We start from the raw sequence: 24,126 nt of genomic DNA, 5'->3' as shown, positions 1-24,126 counted from the left end.
ATTGGAAAGTCCAATTTTCTCACTTTTTGCAGCAATTGAGGCCGTATGTCAGTAATAAGGTGGCGAATGTTCTCTTCCAAGGGGTCAATCGTCTGTGGCTTATCGGTGCAGACCAGAGACTCCACATAGCCCCACAAAAAGTAGTCCAGCGGTGTTCAATTGCATGATCTTGCAGGTCAATTCACGGGTCCATTACGCGAAATTATTCGTTCACCGATCGTTTCTTTTAATAAATCAATTGTGACACGCGCTGTGTGGCATGTTGCACTGCCTTGTTGTCTATTCATGATGAAATGGCAAACCGAACTGAACACGAAACAAGTGACAGCTATCAAAATGGCACACATATCAAACAGTGTTGCCAACTTAAAGTTCTATACCTCTAAAAAAACACCCTTCACCATTTAGACGCAAGCTTCTAAATCATCCAGTAATTTATTTCTCAACATTAAAAGTGCCGTTCCAAGTCGAAGTAATATGTTCCTGCTAAATAGCAATATGTAAAATACCCTTTCAAGTTAGGCACAAATTATGCATCTCATAAATATGCGAATGGCATTGAAATGCCAACTACTCATTCAGGAGCAGTTATTATAGCGCCAACACACAATCCGAAAATCAGAATTGCTTTCAACCTTATAGATTATGTGCGCCAATTCATTCACTAAAACAGAAGAGAACTGTTCTGCTTAATTAATTTATCGATTTACGCGTTGATGCGTTTTCGTCAGCATTGCATGACGTTATTAATTTAAATTACTGCGCGACATTTGCTGCAGCACATAATGCGATAAAACTTTTGTTTGTAGTTGTTTCAAGCGTCTGAGATGTTATCGATGGTGACGTTGATACTCATGTCGACATGAATTTGAATGATCGAACAATAATTTTGATTCTTAAACAAATTTATTGGATTCAATAATATTGTACATTGTAGTTTATGGATGAAACTAATGAAAAAAAAAAACAACTATTTTGTGAAACAGCTATTTTTTAACCTTATTTTTTTCTGAAAGGAATCTCAGCTCTTTTTTAAAGGATCTCTATATTTTTTGATTCTTTGTGAAAAAAGTGAAAACTGCTTTGCGATGAAATACTGAGTAAAATGTTTTGATGTTTATGTTTCGGTTGAAATAAGCTTTTAAACACTAAATAGGTGAATACTGCAGTGGGCAGGTAAAGGGCAGTAACTGCATTTTTTTTTCTGCATTTTTATTATCTCTTGTACGCTAGCTTTACTGCTGATGCTAGCTTATTTGGTTTCCGTTTTAGAAAAAGGCACCAAATAAAGTCCGTCATTTCCCAATCGTTAACAGTGAATCGAAACGTATATCTTCAAACATCTCAATACCTCATTTCTGCAGATACTGCCTTTTATCTGCCCACGGCACAGCAAGTGTGCAAACATTCATGATTAATTCCGAACCACCCCAAGAGCAAGGACGCACTCCCCTCCCCTCAAACACCATGAGGAAACCCCAAGATCGAGAGCCACTCCTTAAAAAAGAAAAATGCCCCTCAAAACAACACCTCTAAACATTTTAATGGCGCAGTCTGTGACACGACCCTCCCCCCCCCCCAGGTGAGCAGTTAAGTTACTCCAGAGCACTGGGGTAGCTATATGCTGCCACCGCTTTTCTTTACAAATAATAATAAAGCTGAAAGTCTGTCTGGATATCTGCGACGCGCATCGTTCGAACGATTTTCATGAAATTCGACACAAAGTTAGTTTGTAGCATAAGGATGTGCACCTCGAAGAAATTTTTCGAAAATTCGATTTTGTTCCTCTATTCCAATTTTAAGAACATTTTCCCGAACAAAATTATCATAAGATGGACGAGTAAATTACCAAGTTATCATAACGTGGAACCGTAACGAGGGCAAGCCAATTGGCGAGAAATTCACCATACATTATTTGTAAATATACAGGCAAATCAAAAGATCTTTTAATTTTCTACTACGGGCAAAGCTGTGCGGGTACCACTAGTATGAAGTAAAGTTGAACACAACTTTTTACAATACTTCTATTTTAAGACATATATAAGAATTTAACTGCTAATAATGTTACAGTAAATCCAATATTCTTCAAATGAAGCAGCTCTCTAAATAAACTTTTTATTACTCTGCGACTGTTGATCCATAACTTCCTTACTACTTTATCAAACTTCTTATTTAAAAAAAATCGCTTACGGCGAAAAATTCACTGATAACTAACATTTTTGTAGTTTTATTGAATTAATCTATTTATTTTTTCCCCTCTATGCATTGCTTTAATGTATAGCATCCCGGTTTGAATCCTCATGGATCACAAAATATCGTTTTAACGACTCATTTTCTTTAGTAGAGTTCCAATCCAAATTTCTACGAATATATACAATTAAAACTCGTTACAGGATTCATAACTACAGTTCTGTTGCTGTAAAAATCAGGGAACAAAGCCTATAGCATTCCGAGGTGAATCCCCCTTAGTTCTGTTGGCAAGAGCATCGTACTAATAACGCGCAGGTCATGAGATTAATCATCCCATGGGCCCGAAAATGTAGTCTTTGAACGACTAAATTTTCCCAGATGAGATCCAATCCAAATTTCCGTGAATCTTCATAATTCCAACTCATTGGGGAAGGATTCCGAACCACAAATGTTTCGTTCTACAAAAATCAGAAAAGAAAACTTTTTTTTAATGGGAAATAGCATTATCACACAATTCTTTCTAAAGGGTATTTTTTGTGGGCACGTCATAACTTCCGAAACAATCTCTGCAACATCATTAGTATGTCATCGTTTGAATAATTTTTCCACCCTATTGGTGAAAAAATAAACAATTCACTCATTCGAAAAATGACGCTTAAAAACCGGATTTTTTTAGTTAATGCTGTCGTGAGCAAATGCTCCACATGGATTAGCTAGTCTTTTAATAATTTAACCCTTGTCCTAACCTATCTCTCTTTTATAGCTGAAAAATATGTCAAGCAACAATATAAAATATATTTTTTGGCAAAGAAATGATATGATCATTACTCCTTTAAACACAATGAATAAAATGTAAATATTTTCCCCAGCACATGGTGATTTTTTGTGTTTTTCAGGTGATATAAGAATTAATTAATGCCAAGCCGAAGCTGAGCAGTAGTGCAAATAATGTTTGAGCTGAAATAAGAACTGAAATTATGCATTATATACTTCAATGATTCACGGAAAGCTGCTATTAAATGTAATACATTGAATAGCACTAAATTTTTTGATTAGCAAATGAAGCATAATGGATTTTAAAGAAGAAGATCTCAAAGAACTAACAAGAAATGATCATGAAGGTGATTAATCAACTTCTTTTACTTTAACAGTTTATTTATTACTTATATCTGATGCTTTATTTTATACCTTAAACCGAGTATATTAAGGTAATTTATGTTTCCTGTTTTTTAGAAGGCAGTTATAACACTTTATCATGCTGAGGTTTTTGTATGATCATATGAGAATGCCGTTTTGAAACATAAAATTATTTTCTGTTGAAAAGAATATAGAATTCAATTTTGTACATTTTCGTCCTTCTGTAGAATTTCTTTGTCTTGGTGTCAACCTCTAGTACAAATGTTTTTAGAAAAGATTAGAACTTACGTTTTTTAATGTGCTAAATATAGACACTGTTTATTTTAATTCCTATCATAAAACATTTAAATAAAGTCTAATATTTTTCATTCACAATTAATAAGAACAAATATAAATATTCGTAATACAAGATGAGGAGAAAACTGAAGAATGGCAGTTATTTGGGCAATTTAAGGAAAAGTTCTTCTAGAAAAGGGGAGGGAACTTACATTTACTTGAGTTATAGTCAAATTTAAAGCATTAAATATCATATCATTGATAACCTTTTTGTTATTTCATATGATCTTACTCATGGGCTAAAAAAATATCTTAAAGCAAAACATGAGCTTTTATCTACAAAAAAGTTATGTCTCTGAACAATTTTCCATGAATTTGACCACTACAGAATAATGAACATTGAATAAGCTGATCTACTGGCTAAGAAAAGAGTTTGGTAAAACAGCGCATGAATCGTCCACTTAAATTCTATACGGGTAAATTATTTTTTAACATGACCCTTAGGGGTGCGTGCTTTGAATAATTGTACTGAATTTATGCCGTATTCACATTGCGTCTTACTATTCCTTCATGCAAGTTGAGAACAGGAAACGGCAAAAGTCAGCAAAAGGACATATGCCCTTACTGCACTAAATGAAAATCAGGCCCCCTAAAAAAAGTGCTTTGTTGTACAAGGACTCAATTCCCTTCTGCACCAATCTATTTCGCTGCATAAAAACATGGTAAAACCTCAGCTAACTCGACTTTGCAGAAAATGGGAGCTATTGGGCAGTTCCATGTCAGATCAATCACCTTCTTGACCTCACCATTACCGATTTTAACGAAATTTGGTGTGAGGGACAGATATGACAAGATAACTAGTCCTGTCAATTTTTAGAATTCTACTTTAAAAATTTTGCAAGATACAGGGCTGTTAAATAACTGGAAAAATACGAAAAAGACGAAAGGTTGTGACATACAAATGACTGTAACTTCTCTCTTAATTATAGTAGAATAAAAATTCAAAGACCATTGTAAAGCTAAAAAATAGAACTTTCTATTGATATAAAACATGACTTTCTTGCGACAGGTTTAAGTTTCAAGGTCATTTGCCGTGATATTTGACCTTGAATATCTCAAAACATGACTTCACAATTTTTTTCCAAAAAAAAAAATTATATATATATATATATATATATATATATATATATATATATATATATATATATATATATATATATATATATATATATAGCTCTGATACTTATCTTCCACTACACCAAAACAGACTGGGATCGCAATGGCAAGGTACTGAAATAAAAAATCAGGAATGTTCACATGTTTTACATTGTGGAATTCCATACGTTAGGTCACGTATGGAATTCTTGACTTCTTCACCAATTTCGATTTCAATGAAATTTCGAGTGAATTACACATATAACAAGATAAGTAATCCTGCCAATTTTCAGAACTCTACTTCAAAAATTTTACGAAATACAGAGCTGTTAAAAACTAAAGTGAGTAAAATACGGAAAGTTGTGACACGCAAATGACTGTAACTTCTATCCTAATTATAGTTGAACAAAAAATTAAAAACTATTGTAAACTTAAAGAATCGAGCTTCCTATTGGTATAAAACATGTCTTTCGCACGACAGGTTTGTTTCAAGGTTCACCGTGTGTCAACGGTGTGAATGTGTTCAAGTGTTCACCATGGTTCAATTCACCGTGACCATGAATATCTGAAAACACGCCCACTTAGAATTTCTTTAAAAATATACATATTATAGCTCAAACTCTTGTTTTCTAAAACTTAGGCTGGGGCCGCAATGTCAAGGTACTGCAAAAGGAATGAGAAATATTTATATACAACTTCCCGTAACTAGAACTATGATAACTCGAAGCTATTAGGCGGTCTCTTGGCAGTTTTCGAGAGTCAACTGAGTTTTCGTTAAATGTTTCACATTATTTCTGTCCTATTATTATTGTTTCAATTTTTGAACGCATTATTCATGAATTACGAACAAAACTCTGCCATAACACGGGAAGCTTTGTCAAAGGCAAAAACGTGCTGTTTACATTTCCAAGATCTGTTTCGAATTACAGATAAAAATTACGGTTATCAAATGAAATGCATGTCATTTTCTAGCTCTTATTCAAGAAATATGTCAATTAGTCAAAATATGCATACTTTATGAAGAATGCACCCAAAGCATTAAAACAATAGTATTAGGACAGAAATAATGCAAAGCATCTAGCAAAAATATGTAAATATTCCTGATTTTTTTTTGCAGCCCCTTGCCATTGGTGTCCCAACCTGCGTTTTGGTGTAGTGGAAGAACGGTGTTAGAGCTGCAAAATATTTTTTTTTGAAGAAATTCTAAAGGGGCGCGTTTTGAGTTATTCAAGATCAAAAGTCACAGTGATGATCTTGACACTTAAACCTGTATTGAAAAAGTCATGTTTTATACCAATAGAAAGATTTATATTTTAGCTTTGCAATGGTTTTTGAATTTTTATTCTCCTATCATTAGGATAGGAGTAACAGTCGTTTGCATGTCACAACTTTTCTTTATTTCTCAATTTTTAAGTTTTTGACAGCCCTGTATATCGTAAATTTTTGGAAGTAGAACTTCAAAAATTGGCAGGATTACTTTTCTTGTCATATGTGTCCTTCACACGAAATTTCATTAAAATCGGAAACGGTGAACAGGTCAAGAAGGTGACTGACCTGGCATATGGAATTCCACAATGTAAAACATGTGAACATTCCTCATTTGTTTTCAGTACCTTGCCATTGCTATAAATTTTCCGGAAAAGAGCAATTCAATGCCTCAAAATTTAAATTTCGACCTCTTTGGACTTTCCAAAAATTCGGTCATTGTTAATAACCGAAGTAAACATTCCGTTTCATGGATTTGCAGACGAAAGACCCCCTCTGTAAGTTCCTGAGCATGAATGGACCTCTATGACACATTTGTTAAAGATCCGACGCGAAGGTCACATTTTTATAAGGGACATACACTCTCCCACACACACACACACAAACACAGCCATTTAAGCAGACAGATAGATAGATAGACATACATAAATCTGTATAATTAAACCAATAACAAGCACGAGGTACCCAGCTCGCTATTATTGAGTTATAGTAATCACTTTTACCTAAATTCTATAACCTTAGTTTTTTCAAAAATTAAAAATTTTTATTTGCAGAAAAAACGAGAGATGTCACTTGAAGTTCAAGTACTCTTAGAATATTTTTGAACAACATATATCTTCGTAGCGTAACATAAGACAATAATTATCAAAATTTTGCAAGACTCTAGTGTAAAAGTTAGTGCAAGAAAATAACTACGGAAATTTATGACTACGTTTGCTAAAATTCATATTTTTGCCATTGCACGTTGCTGTTTCAGAGTACATCATATATATCATTCGAAAGGATATACAGTTTGATTAAAATGTTTCATCATCATTACGTGTCACGAGAATATGGGATTTATTAAACTAAATAAAGCGCTAAAAGTTACTAGTATTTTTAGAAATTACACATATTTTAGAAACGCAGTTTTGCCATGAAACACTAAACAATTTCTTTGGCATAATATTGGTTTATTAATTTATTTAACTATCACATTTGCTTGAAAACTCTGTTTTGTAGTTTTAGGTTCTGATTTTTGTTCCGGCTACACGGACGTGTTTGGGAAGTGGAACACTGGTTTTGCGTGCCCTAGACTAAATAATGGAGAAACAGTATACTGCTGCGGTACTGTCCTGTACAAGTACTGCTGCACAAGGAAAGAACAGAACTCGAGTTCTGGAATGAGGTAATCTATAATTTATTCTTCAGTGAACTTATAAATTTCAATTTTTATTCATGAATATAGAGTAGAAAGAACAATTGTTCAATGAGGGGACTGTGGGGGTAAAGTGAAATATTTAAGATAACTTACCTTTTTCAAAACGAACAAATTTGAAACTCGCTTTTAAAATTGCAGTACATAAGGGAAGTACAAGAAAAGGTTTAATATTTTCAGTTTTTTTTTTTTTTTTTTTGAAAGGGGGCAAAAGGAAAAATAAAAAAAATTTCCTTATGAAATATTTCCCATTTCATTTTGAAAATAATTTTGATCAAATGAATGAGCAATTAAAATAAGGAATGAGTAAATCAATGGGTAGTGAAACAAGAAAATAATAAATAAGTTAATTAATTGATTAATATATGAGAATTAATAAATGAGTGAAAAAATAGTGATTAAGTAAGGAAATAGGTGAGGTGAATTAATGAGTGGATTTTTAAATGATGAACAGTAAATAAGTTAATAAGTAAATAATTTAATAAATAATTTATTGTAAGTTTCAATTAAAATTAAAAATGTTAACAACTAGAATTTTCTCATTTTATAACAAAAATAATGTTTGACTTTAAAAAAATATTACAGTATGAGTATTCATTTTTTTAAATTTCTTGTATTATCACATGCATTAATTTTGAGATATAACTTTTTTTAAACTCGAGTAGCCTATATGGGATACTACATAATTAAAATATTACCAGATAGGTGGTGCTAAAAATCAAGGTAATTACTTCACCAACGCACTTTGTCCCGATAGTTCCTTTTTCCGCATTCCCCTATAAGAAAACAGCGGAATCGTTTGGTACATATAATTGCTCCTACACTAGAATTCATGCGTCAAATCTCGCTCGTCTTCTTGTAAATATATTTTCTTTTGGATGAGCTATGTCAGTTGTTACCATAATACATGGAAAACTATATTCAGCTAAGCTATGCAAACACTGGAGGCTTATACTGCCGTGTGCAGGTAAAGGGCAGTAACTGCAAATTTTTCATTTTCTTGCATTTTTGTCATGTATTGTACGTTATCTTTACTGTATAAGCGCGCTTATTTGGTTTTCGCTGAAAGAAGGCGCGAAAAACCCGTCTAATTCCAACATTTTCTATTGTTAGTATTGAATCCACCACACATTTGTTCAAATATCTCGAAAACTCATTTCTGCAGATACTGACGTTTACCTGCACACGGAAGTATAGCGTGGCTCTGTTAGTTTGTTGCTTGCTCCTTCATATTAGGGGGTGAAAGAGGAGAAATACTTAGATTGGTGCAGTGCACAACATTCGTTATCGCAATGCAAATCGGCTCTACTCACCCCTATTTTTAAACATTTACTCGTTGAAGCTTTAGTTTATTAGAGTAAATACATTAAGTCCAAATTATACTTCATTAACAAATCTTTACGAAATTTCCTCGCTACTATATATTTGAATCGTCTCTTCTATAAGTCACAGTGATTTTATTTTCCGCTTTAAAGTGCACAAATGTTTCTCGTAATTGTTCATTAATATGCATACTCCTGACATAGAAAGTACAATAAAATACCAATTAAACTGTATCAAATTCAATTAAGTCTTAAGTTATGGAAAATGCATTGTTCCATTAAAAGCAGGACAAAAGATGTTAACTAAGTTTCTATATCTACTTCATTACATTTTTTTAGAGCTAAGGGCTAAAGCCATAACATTCTTTAATAATTTACATTAATTATGTTTGATTAACTACGCATTTTCAAAGCAAGTTATTCTATACGCATTACAGTTTCTACTGACTGCTGCTAATAAAATAATTCTGACAATTAGTGCAACGTTTACAGTAAACCAATCGGCTCCTTCACCAACACTTCTCAGTTTGAGATTTATGTACGATGCGTGCAAAGTGCTATTCATATATCATTAAAAACCTTCAACGCTTAAACGCTGAAGCTTGAACCACACGTAAGATTTAGATTTTTAATCACGCACACAGTAACTGCTATTATTTTACAAACTGTCAAACTTTAGCACTCGGAGACAACAAATTTAAATTAATATAAGGCAATTATTCTTACTACTTAAGTTTCTGAAGAAAGATTGTTTAATTTTAATATTAAATAAAAAAATCACTGCTAAAATTGGTTTTCAAACAAACATTTACGTATCTGAGTCTTCTAATGAAGCGATGCAAATTTTTTAACAACATCCACTGATGACAAAAAGTTACTAATATAATAAGATTTCGAATCCTCTTTGAGACTATTTCAGTTTTAAGAAAAAACGGTCAATTTTTCTGATATGAAATATCTAGTTATCATTTTAACACAAGTAAAAAAAAATAATAACTCCTGGCCTAAGGATCACAGGTTTGAGACTGACGCTGTTGAAAATCTTTCATGTATACTAATGGTCAAAGACTTTTGGGGTACTGAGTCAGGTGTTTTTCGGCTCCGATCTGATTCAAAAATATCCAGTTCGCTTTAGAGGTTCTTGCACCCGTTGAAACCTCCTCTGTGATAGACACAAGAGACCATATGGTGTGAAGTACTCAAGGAATGAAAATTTTATTTCAGAAGAAACACCATGAGAAAACCAGCATTGTACAAGACAAATTTGTTGCACACACGTGTTTCCAGGTTTAAAGAAATTACTTATTCAGTGCTGAAAAACTTTTGAACTTAAAAATCTTTTTTTTTTTTTTTTGTTTTTAATGCAATCTTAAAGTAAAACCAGACAGTCCTGATACACGAATCTGCAAAGTACCGATGAAATTCAGGCTGCTGGGAGCTATATTTTTAAATTGAAATTACGTAATATTTTAAGGAAACAAAAAATGAAAATAAAGTTTACAAATATTTTTAAAACTCTAAAGCATCTATTGTATCAATATGTATTATCAATGACTATGTGTTTCCTATTTTTCAGTCAATCCATTATTGTTGGATCTACTATCGGATCGATCATGGTGATAGTTCTCGTAGTTATGGTATCTTGTATAGTATGTAAAAAGTGTCCACCTTGTAGAAGAGCTCATTCATCACTTAATGGAGGTATGCCATTTAGATTTACAAAATATTTTGGCACTTCTTATGGAAATTATTTTCATAAAATCTTATATGGTAGTTTAACTTGCTAAAAGAGAAAAAATAGAAATAGCGAGCTATATATTTTACGTTTATGATTGTTTACTTTTCAGAGGAGGTTATTCGTGTTTTAGGAAGTATTCTATTGGTTTTTGTGAAATGTTTTAGATTTTTTACACTGGGTACTTATAAAAATTACACATCAATGATTTTAAAACGGAGAGTTGAACTGCTTATTTGCTTTTTTACAATACAGAAGAAGTCATTTATCCTTTACAAGGGAAAACCATGGAAATTTATTTGGGGATGATTCTGGTATAACATTAATACTTCTTATGAGTGTTCTACTCGTAACGTAATACAGTAAAACCTGTTTATCTCGAATCTGCCTTCCTTGAAAACCTCCCAATGTCGAAAGCTTTCAATATTCCTGCATTTATACAATAGCACCAATGCTTCTTCTAGTGGTTTTTTTTTTTTTTTTTTTGATATTTTTTCCCAAAGACCTCTATATTTCAAATTCAATTCCAGTTACACTATAATCTGCAAATTAAATCAAGTGATCTTTATCAATAGCAATACTTCCTTTTACAAAAAAGGAAGTATTGTATTAGCGAAAAAATTTCCACTCAAAAATCGGCCTTAATTTCCATTTTTCTCACCCCTGAATGAATGTTGAGTTTTTTTTTTTCGACTCGACCTACGAACCTACAGACACCCGAAATGTCCATTTTGACGACCCCCGAGTTGATTACAATGAATTTTCTCGTGACGTCCGTATGTACGTATGTATGTGCGTATGTGTGTATGTATCTCGCATAACTCAAAAAAAGTATATCCTAGAAAGTTGAAATTTGGTACGTAGATTCCTACTGGGGCCTAGTTGTGCACCTTCCCTTTTGTTTGCATTCGGATGTTCCTAAGGGGGTCTTTAGCCCCTTTTTTGATAGAAATCATTGTTAAATTCGATGTAAACTCAAGTAGTGTTATAATTTGTCGGACACTTGGCGATATATCGCCAGTCTTTTGGTCGCCAAGTTTTGTCGCCAACTTGGCGTTAAATTTGGCGATTTGTTTAATTTTTAAATTTGTTTTCAATTTGTCCACTGTTAATGATATTTAGAGAGTAAACAATTGAATAATATTAAAATTGCCAACAGTAGGGAAATGACATTAAATTGGAGTATAACGAAGTCATGTGATGCACACATCAGCTCGTTTTTTTATATAAGTAGCCATATAGTCTTACGAGTCTTGTGGTGCATGTAAACGTGAGTAAACTATGTAAGGAGCAAGCATTCTAGGAATTCCATCCACTTGGAAAATGGGGATAAGGGAGTATTGCATTGTTAAATAACGAAAAAAATTCTTGAATTTTACTTTCAAGTTGATAAGAACAGTGATTTTGATGACTGGGTTTATGCCGTTCGAATGCTTAAATTATTTTGATCGGCGATAAAGTAAAAATTTCCCTCAGCATTATGAAACATCAATCACTGAACGGTAATTTTCTGCTTAAGGTAGGCATAGACTTCTTATACAATCACTAAAATCAGTAAAACCTGAAATTACAATAAATCATAGAGTATAGTTTTCAACAGCATAAATGCAAAGGGGTTCGTTAATTCTTTGATTTTTTTCCAGTTGCTTGTGTAACTTTATGAAAACCCTGTATCTTTAAACCTCCATGTCTTGAAATTTTCTTCTGGCCCGTGAAATTCGAGATAAGACAGGTTCGCTTGCAGTAGCAAATAGTCAGGCAATTTGGAGAAAAATACCTCTAAAACTTCAAACTCAGCTAATATGCAGTAAGGCAGCACTCCAATATTGTAACTGCTTGCTTCGTGGACATCAGGGTTCGAGTATTTCTTTTAAAGAGCATTTTTTAACTGCATTTAATTGATTATTTATTAAAATTCGATAAACTTTTTAGTAAAGAGTTAGCAAATATTAAATGAGACAGTAACTATTTTACTCTAAGAAAAACAAGCAAAATAACCAATATTTATCATACTTATAAATAGTAACTACAGTTTGTTCTACCATTAAATCACGAAATTAATTCACGAGACGACTGTAAATTCAATCAGATGCGACATCTTTACTAATAACTAGCTGCGTTGCCCGGCTTTGCCCGGACCACCTTGAAAATAAATATTGTGTCAAGTGACGTATATTCAACAATCAGGCGTAAAAAATAAATTAAAAAAAAACATCATAATTTCCCTTCCAAACAATGACGACAGATATTAAAATGCTTTTAAGAAATTAAATCCAGAAAGATGGATTTAAAATGCGGAACCATGGAAACACAAAATAAAATAAGTTTAAGGAATTGAAATACGAAAGAAAATGGTTCACAATTTGATTGAAATCGAGATTTCTTAAACTTGATTTAAAAACGCTTGTAACTTTTTTTCCTTTCGAAATAAAAGCTCATTTTTTCGACCATAGGTCGAGTTAGATCTGGAGTAAAAAAAGTCGCTTTTTCGAATGGCGTCAAAAAGGAAGCTGTGGGACAATTCCTTCACTTTGTATTGATTTGTTTTATGAGGAAAAAAGTTCCTAAATTTTAGCTAAGCCTAAAAAAATTCGAGCTAAAAACGCAAATAACTCCCGCCGTAATAAAGTTAGAGCATTGAAACAAATTGCGTAGAACGCGGAAAATTCTTCACTTTCCAACGATATATAATATTATTAATTGCGCGAATTTTTTCACCCCCATATTCGGGAATTTATGTGGAAATTGGGCCTAAATTGGAATAAAAAAAGAACTATTCATCGAATTGTTTTCGAACTGGTCTGCAAACCTTCTCAGGACTTAAAGGAACAAATTGTGAAAATTTCAGCGAAATCGACCGGGTAGTTCTCGAGTTTTGCGAGTTCAAACAAACAGACGCTTTTTGGACACTTCGTTTTATACTATGTAGAGATAAAGCTTATCAGTTTCTATGTCTGGATGTCCGGAGGATGTCTGGATCTCTGCGACGCGCATAGCGCCTAGACCGTTTAGCCGATTTTCATGAAATTTGGCACAAAGTTAATTTGTAGCATGGGAGAGTGCACCTCGAAGCGATATTTCGAAAATTCGATGTGGTTCTTCTTCTATTCCAATTTTAAGAACAAAATTATCATAAGATGAACGAGTAAATTACGAAATTATCATAACGTTTAACCGTAACATGGGCACAAGCCAATTAGCGAGATACGAATTTATCATAACGTGGAACCTTAACATGGGCTCGGGCCAATTGACGAGAAAAGAAATTATCATAACGTGGAACCGTAACATGGGCACAAGCCAATTGGCGAGAAAATTCACCATACATTATTTGTAAATATACAGGCGAACCAAGAGACCTTTTAATTTTTCTATTACGGGCAAAGCCGTGCGGGTACCACTAGTACTTAATAAGTTACTAAAGGCCCTTTTCTCGAATCTGAAACAGGGATGACCAAGAGTGGTCAAGCCATAGAGTGGCATGGTGGAGTGTGAAGAGTAGTGGAGGGTATTTAATCCCTTTGAAATACTTTTGCAAGAACATATAGGAATGATCGGTAAAAAAAAGTTTGTTGTTGGATTATCTATCAAAAAATCAAAATATTTAGTTAATGATTAAGGAAAAAAATAAGTTAACTCAGGACCTTATCAAATACGTACAACAAAAAACAATATGCACCCAATAGATAAAACACAAAATGCATAAATTTAACTAGAATTCTAATTGTGTATCAGTCAAGATTAAAATAAGTTGTTTCGTGTAAAAATTAAGTGAGTTCGTGTTACAAACGCATTACACAAATCATATATTTCAAAAATAGATAATGACTGTTATTCGATACCTTACAGTTAAAAAGTGCATCAAACATTTTTTTTTTTTTTAAATAAAAGAATTTTTACTCTCAAAACTATTTTTTCAGTTTACAGATATTATCCCAGCAGCAGTGCAGCCAGAATGTTGCCGTTAATTTGGCGAATATCTATTCATTTTTTCTCCTGACAATATTTAATTCTTGTCAGTACGAAATCCGAAACGCTTTTATTTAAATATCCCAAAATGCATTTCTGATGTCATTTACTTTCCCAAGGCAGTATTATTTTTAAATAGTAACTTAACGTTTTGTTAATAATTAATGATTTTGTGGATGATCCGCTAGCTTACGTACACTGTATAAAAGTATGATACTACAGTTGTTTTTTTTAATAAAGGATTTTGGAGTTGAACATAAATGTATAGGTAAACAAACGCATACAGTCGAACCCACTTAATGAAATAGCCAATTCGCCATGAAAAAAAATTCTACTAAGCGGGACATTCCATTACCCGGGATCAAAATAACAAATTACAACGCTTCGGAACTTGGAAAATGTATTACAATAAACGGGATGTTATTTTAAAGGATATTCTAATAAGTGGACCGGGCTGTAACAATGGTTAAAATTTACTATTACTTTTCGTTGAATTAATTTTTCAAGTTAGTAAATATCAGCCATTTTCATCACTTTTATTTGTTGAGCGCTGTTTATATACTATTCGAGAAAACATCGATAAATATTTCTTGCCAATTTTTATCAGCGATAGAAACTGCAAGACATTATTACATTTATAACGGTAATTCTGCGTACTTAAATTTAATGAACTTTTCGATACATTGGTAAGTCTTAACAGCGCAAAAATGATTTATGTATTTACTTACTCCAGTGGTGCCCAACCTATGGTCTGTGGGCGACATGCGACCGAAGAAGTGGATTTGTGTGACCAGTTGTTTCGCTCAATTTCACAAATTGAAAATTTATATCCGTCTCTATCTGAAAAATTTAGAGCCAAATATACGCAGACTGGTTTCTGAAAAGCATATGCAATCTTCGCATTAACAAAATAATCGTAATCACAACTACAATACTTGGTCAGCAATTTTCTTTCCTGCATTTTATTTTCCCGAATAATTCAAAAAAACTTTGTAATATTTCTAAATTCTACACGTGCATGAATCTTTAGGTGCGACGCTAAGGTTTAAAAAAAATTGGTATCACTGACTTGCGTGATATTTTTAATATGATAAAGCAAAAGATTTCGAAGTGTACATGTTCATGCAACGAGAACGTATACTCGCATCTATTTTGTGTAACAATCCTCCAGGATGGTGTCATTATAATAATTGACAACGTAACGCATATGCAAAGTACAATTCAGCCGAAAATTTCGAATACGAATGCTTGTATTAAATTAACAAAACTTCTTCTTACTCTTGTGGGGAAAGATTCAAGGGAAAATGACGTTCCTAAGGTAGGGAAATATTTCGCTGAAAAATCAGGAATAACGCAGTGTACAAAGGCGAATTTTTCTTAAAGTGTCACTCAAATTTTGTATAATTTAAATTGGACTATGTTAGTACAGTCTGTTCTTGGTTGCATTTACTGGATACTAACTTCAAAGAAACTACTCATGTTGTATTAAATCCTTTTTGAAAGCAATCATTTCTTTTATTTATACCTAACAGCACTTTCACCATACATGCATCTGACCATCGCGTTTTTGCTTTCCAGGTCCTTTATATAATCTTCAATGTAGCAGTTCCATGAGTGGCGTAGGAAATTTTTATTCATTCTCGGGGCAAACAACGGCCTCCACAACTCCCCTAGACAACCCTCATACAATGGTAGACTTGGATACCATGAACTCTTTAAGAAGTAAGAATTGTCTTTTCAAGAACAATGTGATGAATAATGCATGGATATCACCGCAGACGCGACAGCAAAAAAAAAAAAAAAAATACTTACCACAGATTCTGATCCCAAGTTATTGCTTTACGTAGTTTGATACATCCTCATGTGTTCACTTATGTTTCCTATACCAGCAACGCCCAGAGGACCATGATTTGTTAAATGTGTTACGCAGTTATAGATGAATCATCGATAGATGATTATCGATTTTAATAGATGAATCATCGCTGTTGAAACGGTATCCAATGAAGTAGATTGTTTGCTCAACAGATAGTGCTAGAATCTTATTTTGATGTAAATGCACCTGACCTATAAAATGTCAAAAAGAAAAAGATGTTTGTCTTTATTTAGACATAATGCACTAAAAAAGCGCAACGTAAAGATATTTGTTCTCTTAACACTTGCAGTTTTTTGCAAGGTTTTGGTATCACATTAAAAATTTTGCTCTTGGTCGCACATGAGAGATGCATAAAAAAGCACGTTAAGCTGTGGTATAATTCCCGGGCATTAATGGGTATAAAGCAAGAGCATAATATTAGTGCAGAAACAAGATATAAAAATAGATATGTTCTTTAGGGATTAATGAAAAATATGTATATTTCTTGACTTCCTAAAAATTAGTTCCGTTGAATAATTTGATGTAAGTCCCATCGCTACAAAAAAGAACAGCTTCCTCTATTATTAATCTATGTAACCTATAAATAAAGCCTTATTTCAAAATTCTGTATAAAAAGAACCACTGACTTCCAATTTCAAGTAAATGTACTTGAAGGAGAAAGTTGTGCAGCATAAGGAAAAAAATCCCTCCTGTAATGATGCAGCCCCATCTTCTAATGACGTCGAAGCATATGATTCCCTCCCTCTGATAAATTTCACTTAAAAGAGCCTGTCTCTTTGAATTTCTTAATCATTTTCTTCAGAATCGTGGTTGGCATCGAACCACAACCTTTTTTCATGCTCTTTAACGACTGGGACTTCCCTAAAGCGGCTATCAAACAGTCGTTTTCCTCGTAAAAAATCTTCAACAGCAGAGTGACATTCTTCATTCAAAGAGTTATGTAATATCGATTTTTTTCTTATTCCATTCCAGTTTAGTTCCCCCTTTTCTAGAGTATTCACTTCATCTTCCTGATCTGTGACTCGTTTTGCACAGCAATTTGAAGGTGGGACTTAAGCTATACTCCTCTATATCAGTTATTAACAAATATGTTTAAACTGATATAGATAGAAAAATAAAAGTTGAAAAAATTGCGTGTCGTAAAGGCACACGATAGAGAAGAGACAGTTTTTATCGTTTCTTTTTCTGTTTCGAACTCTGAACTGTCACTTCACACTCAAGTTTTCTCTGATGCCACGCTCTTGTTATTTCTCCATATTCACAACGAAATTGTATATTTTAATGAAGAAAATAGATTATAAATGCTTAACAACATACTTAAACAATATAGATTGCACTTTTAAACTAATGACGTCTCTTGACTCAAAGAAATCTGCAAAACCTAGCACTACTTAAAAAATTATAACGCCCGAAGTTCACAAATATATATTTGCTTATGGGTACAATGGATGTTGAAAACCCATTTTTTTGCTTATAAATAGATTTTCATGAAAATTGTAATACATGGTTATAGTATAAATAAATATTCAAAAATAAATTTTTGTTAAAATATATTGAAAAGTTTTTGAGACATTAGTTTTTTTCTTTTTCCCGATAACGGACAATCGGTATTTTTAAAAAAAGCTCCATCCGGCGCCAATTTCCACAGAAACAGAAAAAAATCAAATTTTTGCTCTTTTTAAATGTAAAGATAAATGTTACTAATAAACTTGTGTATATCATAACATGGAATTCAAATAAAAAATAATTAATTTTTTTTTTTTCGATTTTTACGATTTTAGGGGTGAAATCTCTCATTACGTTATTTGCTTCCAACTATAAAAAGAATCAAGTATAATTGTTTGTAGTAACATTTATTTTTACATTTAAAAAGAGCACAAAAAGTTGATTTTTACCTGTTTCTGTAAAAATCGGTGCCGCATGGAGTTTTTTTTTTTTTTAATACCGATTATCCATTATAGGAAAAAGAGAAATTTAATATATCAAAACTTTTCAATATATTTTGAGAAAAATTTATAGTTGAATGTTTATTTATACTATAAACATGTGTAAAAATTTTCAGGAAAATCTATTCATAAGCAAAAAAGGAGGTTTTCAAGGTTCACTGTACCTTTAAGTTCAGCCTTAAAATTAATTTGTTAAACTCAATAGCATAACTAATTTTGTGATTACTATTTTTTTCATTCGCAACTCCAGAGCTCGAATACGCTACCTTGCGGTGATTAACAATACTACCGAAAAAAGTAAAAAATTACATTCCACGTGTTTTCTTTGGGATAATTTACAGGCTTCAGATAGTCAATGGTGTAATGTTATTTCAGACGGATAGAAAAGAAAGCTTTCCACAAACAAGTTGAAAAATTACTGTCATTCACAAAGCGTCAAAACAAGTTATAAGTTACTGAATTTGTTTGTTTTACCTTCTTCATCCGCCATTAGACAGTGGCTGCAACGCACCTTATAGTTTATTCCGTCAGACACTTCCGTCAGACAAAAAGGTTTTAGGGTCAGAATTTCGAAACCCTCGCATAAAAAGATTCACTCCAATAATTTTTGGTGACTTATGGACTTAATTAGCTGAATTATCATATTTAATTTGCAAATACTTCTTTTTTAATTAGTAAATACTTCTAATTTTTTCTTAAATTGAACTAATCAAAGCTCTATATTTATTTTTAACAGGTATGAATCATCACATCTCAAGAACTGGATTACGCTACGATACTCCAACAGATCCTCCTCCTCCTTATATAGAAAGACCATCTAATGCTGATGAATCTTTTGTAAATACAGATGTAGTTCGAAACAGGTAAACTAAACGTTGAACAAAAATACTTAAAACGCAACAAAAAGAAAATTTTAAACTGCTAATTTAAGAAAAACGGAAAATTCCAATTCAAAAATCTGTGCTATAACGTCCTTTAAGTTTTAAAACTAGTTATATGCAGTAAATCCCCCCTCCTCTTTTATATGTAAATAGGGAGCCCGAGCTTACAATTTTGGGAGTGCGATACATCTCAGTTTGCCGAATGGATCTCCAAATTTCGCCATATGTTAATAATTTGGCAGAATGAAGCTCCAAAGTTTGCGGAATGCTGATAATTTTGTCAAATAGATTCCATCTTCTGCCGAACCGTCGGACAAAATTTGTTGAATAAGGAAATGCTTGGATGGTCACAGTGATTTCCTGTGACCTCCCATCGTGGGTTCCCTGATACAAACTCGAGAATAATTTCACATTGTGGATAAGTCCTTAAAGGTAGCGCGTATGGATTTATTCGCTGACAAAAAATTGAAAAACTACTCTGGGTTTAATTAGAAAACTGTGCCTCAAAATCCGCTATATGAAACACGATATGTGAAAACGTGTATGAAAATAATGTGAAAGCAAGTGTCAAAGCTAATTCAAAGCGTTTGTCTGTATGGAATTAGGAATATTTAATGTGATAACGTTTTCTCTTCCTCCTGAATAATTTATGCAAACGCATGTAGCTAGGTTTGGAAACGGAATGAGTGTTTGCTTTCACTAATTAATTAGGAACTTTCGGTCACTGTGCAGACGATTCTTTGAAATTTGGAATACTACTTGGCAAAATTATAATCATTTGTCGAAGTTTGGCGTTCCATTCAGCGAAACTTGGAGTTTCATTCGGCCAACCCATGACCCGGGATCGCTGATTTTGATTTCAAAGCGAAAAAATAGGGTACCTACAAAGTGATAGTTATAGCGTGGCCAACATTATAGCTAGGAATTTCCTGATGCTATTTAATAAGTGAATTTTTTTAAAAAAGTCAAGTTTTTCATATGATTCTGTAATTTTATGTTACGTTTTGCACAGTCAAATTTTAGAACTTTTTATTTTTGTAAGAAAAAAATTCGTTCCATTGATTTCCAAACGGAAAATTATGAGCGATGTTCAAAGTCCACATGTGCATAGGTTCATTCCTTCGTCAAGCAATAACTTAACTGAAATTGAACTTAGAACGACAATTCATGCCTTCCATTTTCATTTTGCATTTATCAAAGCAGGAATTTACTGGGTGTTTGATCAATTTCGCAGCAACACAAAACTTGTTGAATCAAAACGGAATTTTATAACGAATATGCATTAAGTCAATTTTTTCGAAAAATATTGTCTGCCGTGTATGCTGTTTGTCAATCATATTACAATGAGATATTTGCGTATCACGTACCTTAAAGATTTAAAAGAATCATGGAATTTGTTTACGATATTGTTCTATGCAATAGACACTTGAAAAGTATTTGATCTTGAAAATGGCATCAATTAAAGCTCAAATTATTGAGCCAATGTTAATTTAAATTTTTACCCAAAAAAGTGTTTTGAAATAAGAGTCAGATGTTTAATGTAATTTAAAAAATTGCCTTTTTTAATAACTGCACCACAAAATCCAATTTTAGAGTAAACATAAAAAAATATTTTCTTCAGCTGATAAACTATAACTTATGACCATAAAAATTTGTTCTAAGCTGCAGGTAGCTTAGTGGATAACGCAATGAACTCGATGAGTTCCGGGTTCGAAGTGAGATATCCACTGAAAAAATGCGGAATACGTGCTCGTTAAAATCCTGGGTCCTTAAGTAATGGGATCGGTCGCCAGACGTTACCATAAGAGTCGAATTTGCTGGAAATTTTCATCTCCCTTCAGAGCAATAGAATTATGGCGATGTTGGTCCCATGCATCAAGAAGAAAGTCAGACGTCTCTCTATTTAGGGGACTCTCTTTACCAGCAGCCGCTTTCTTTTAACTCAAAAACCAGAGCGATAATTAGTGCCTGGAGTTAGCTAGTCTAATTATAGGCTTAGGAAACGCTAAAGCAAAGATTCGACGAATGAATGACACGGTTTTCAAGAAACGGAGGGAAGGAAAGCTGATTTCTTCCTTACTTTAAAATACATCATGTGACTTGATATCCTTGCTTCAAGGTTTGAAATCTTCACTCTCTCCAGTTTTTAATTCTCCTCAATACCTCAAACAAATACTGGCTAAACGAATAGGGTGCTCGAAAAAGTGAATTCTTGTCAATTCGGTGGTTCAGTGATAGATTAAGATATATTACGACTCTAAGAAAACTTAACACCTTTATTGAAGATTATGTACATATTTACATATTGGTGATGAAAACCAAACCATTTATTCTAAACAGCGAATTACTCGCTTCCACGGAGCTTGCGCTCCGTGATCCGAATTCTGTTCTATCTCTAAAACTCTCTCAGTGTTGCCACTAAATTTTTCCATAATTTACTCACTTAATTCAATAAGCGCTTGCAACGAACTTTATTGGAATAACAAGCGGAAAGGAGAATAGAGCTTAGATTTCTCTACATAGGGTTTAGATCTCCCAAGTGGCATTAGAAGCAAAAAACCAGTTTATACTTAGAGAGATATTTGATTACTTTTGCTGCATATCATTAATTACTTCTTTCATTACTAAAGAGGTAAAATCTTTTAATTAAGCAAAATTATTTTTTACATATGAAATTTCATCTTTATTTCGCACCAAACAAGAAACATTATTTAAAAAATTAAGTTTCATTGCTTTGATTTTTTAAATATTTTTTTCCTTTTTAACATGCTTTTATTATTTTAACTTGTATGTTTGTGAGTAACTCTCCTTTGGACTAAGAGCTAGTCGCTTATTACTGTCAGTACATTCCACCTCTTTATAAGCGTTCACGGCTCAGCTGTCTAAGGCGCGGGTCTTCGCTGACGTCCACTTCCGGGAATCATTGGGCGTGCGGTCTAATCCAGTCTGCACCGAAATTTAATTTATAATCTTGTAACTCAATTTTCGCCCACTTTCTTGATGGGATTCTTTTAAAATTTGGAATACAACCTCTGACCCGATGACAATGCAATATTCTATAATCAAATTAATTTATTAACGATAAGTTATTAGTTTATTCTAGTTAACACGCTTTTATTAGCATAACTTGTATGTTTGTGGGGACAACTTTCCTTTAGACAAATAGCCAGTGGCTTATTAGAATTACTTACAACGTACAAATCAGAGCTGCGGAGTGTAACAATGTTTGCACATGAATTTACCAGAAAGCATTCAAACGGTCTGATGCAAATAATGCAACAGAATACTAAAATACATTCCATTATAATAAAAAACTGAAAAAAAAACACGCTTTTGTAACAAAAGGAACTAAAAAGTAAAAAATAAACTAATAGTTTAAAAAACTAAAAAAAAACAGGTTTTAGTAGCAAAATGAACTAAAAAGTTAAAAATAATCTTTGGATGACAAGCATATAAAGTAAGTGACCAAACACTTAATTTTACTGTAATAGAAAAAAAAGCGTGGAAGGTTTCTTATCAGTTGTCTTAAATTTCTTTCACTTGTTATCCATGTAAAAATGTAAATATGTAGCCCCCCACGCTTTTTTTTATTACAGTAAAATTAAGTGTTTGGTCAATTACTTTATATACTTGTCATTCAATGATTATTTTTAACTTTTTAGTTCATTTTGCTACTAAAGCGTGCTTTTTTAAGTTTTTTAAACTATTGTTTTATTTAATCTCAATCATTCATTTTTACTGTTATTTTTTCCTAGCACTGAAGATGAATGTATAGCTTCCCAGTCTAGACAAGCATCTAATCATCTTCCAAAATCAACGAACCCCCTAGCTCCTCAACCACAAGCCAAACTGTATACGTCAACAAAGTTTTAAAATAGTCAAAGAATGTTCTGGATACACAAAACAATTCGCCGGATGACAAAACAGTTGCAAACTAAGTGTCATCATTAGCAGCCAAAGGTCATCAAGTTCTTATTTTTGTATTTGTATTCAGCATGGGAAGGTGTTTCCTTCAAAATCTGATTACAATCTTCATTGGACTAAAACTAAGTTATTTACATGAAAATATCAACATTACTCATTTGATAAACGTCACTCTTTGGAAATATGTATGTAAATTATTTGGTGTAAAAAATCATTGCATAAAATGTAAATATTACCATTTGCAAAAAAGAGAAGTTATCTTGAAAATAAAGAGCTCTATTATTATTTAGTTGCCTTTGAAAGTTATTTGTTTTTAACATATATGAGACAGTAAGAAGCAAAGTAAGAGTCAAAATTAAAAATTTGGAGAATCAGTAAAAATATTAGATGAACCTTCCTTTGGTTTTTGGCAAGAGTTAGTACTCGTATCTCTAGTTCGTGCTGCTATAACACGTTTTAGAAGAACTTTTCAATGAAAGCCTGTCTAGGACCAAAACTTCAAACGCATTCTACTCAAAATTTGAAAATGTCCAAGCTTGTCACTGCCTCATATGATATTTATTTTAAACAAATATGACATTTATTTTCAATAAATATGATATTTATTTTCAATGAATGTGATATTTATTTTTTAATAAAAACGGTTTTTTTCAAATAAAAATTATATTTATTTTCAATAAAAACGATATTTATTTTAATCTTTAAACTTATTTTCCGGTATGTAAATTTTTTAATTGTTACAATATTTACTTTACCTGATGCTATATTTTAAAAACATTTTCAACTACGTTAAAAACTTAAAATACCAAGACGTAAAAAAATCCGCAGAAAAGCTTGAAAATTGATTTTTTTTTTTTTTTTTGGTGCAAAAAATTATTCAAAACAACTGCTCCTCAAAAATAAAGTCCATGATTATTCATCACTTTTTTCCAGCTATCTGCATGCTTTTGATCAAAATTATCACTTTGACGATACCAAGTTAAAAACATCTAGACATGCTTCATCAACTTCAGTAAACGGCTCAAAGCTGTGTCC

At 32.5% G+C, this 24,126-nt stretch overlaps 1 protein-coding gene across 1 annotated transcript; it reads left to right on the top strand.

Annotated features, from left to right (window-relative positions):
* The first annotated feature begins 3,105 nt into the window (after window positions 1–3,105).
* Window positions 3,106–23,360, top strand: LOC129232143 (protein shisa-3-like). Its single transcript, XM_054866383.1, has 6 exons — window positions 3,106–3,311; window positions 7,246–7,411; window positions 10,340–10,464; window positions 16,046–16,189; window positions 19,023–19,149; window positions 22,923–23,360. Exons 1-6 carry the CDS (start codon window positions 3,260–3,262, stop codon window positions 23,038–23,040), a joined length of 732 nt encoding a protein of 243 aa, XP_054722358.1. The 5' UTR covers window positions 3,106–3,259; the 3' UTR covers window positions 23,041–23,360.
* Window positions 23,361–24,126: the final 766 nt, after the last annotated feature.

Source organism: Uloborus diversus, unplaced genomic scaffold (genome assembly GCF_026930045.1).
Source record: "Uloborus diversus isolate 005 unplaced genomic scaffold, Udiv.v.3.1 scaffold_11, whole genome shotgun sequence".
Taxonomy (NCBI): Eukaryota; Metazoa; Arthropoda; class Arachnida; order Araneae; family Uloboridae; genus Uloborus; species Uloborus diversus.
Note: the sequence above shows the minus strand (reverse complement) of the source record. Positions and strands in the feature narration are given on the sequence as shown.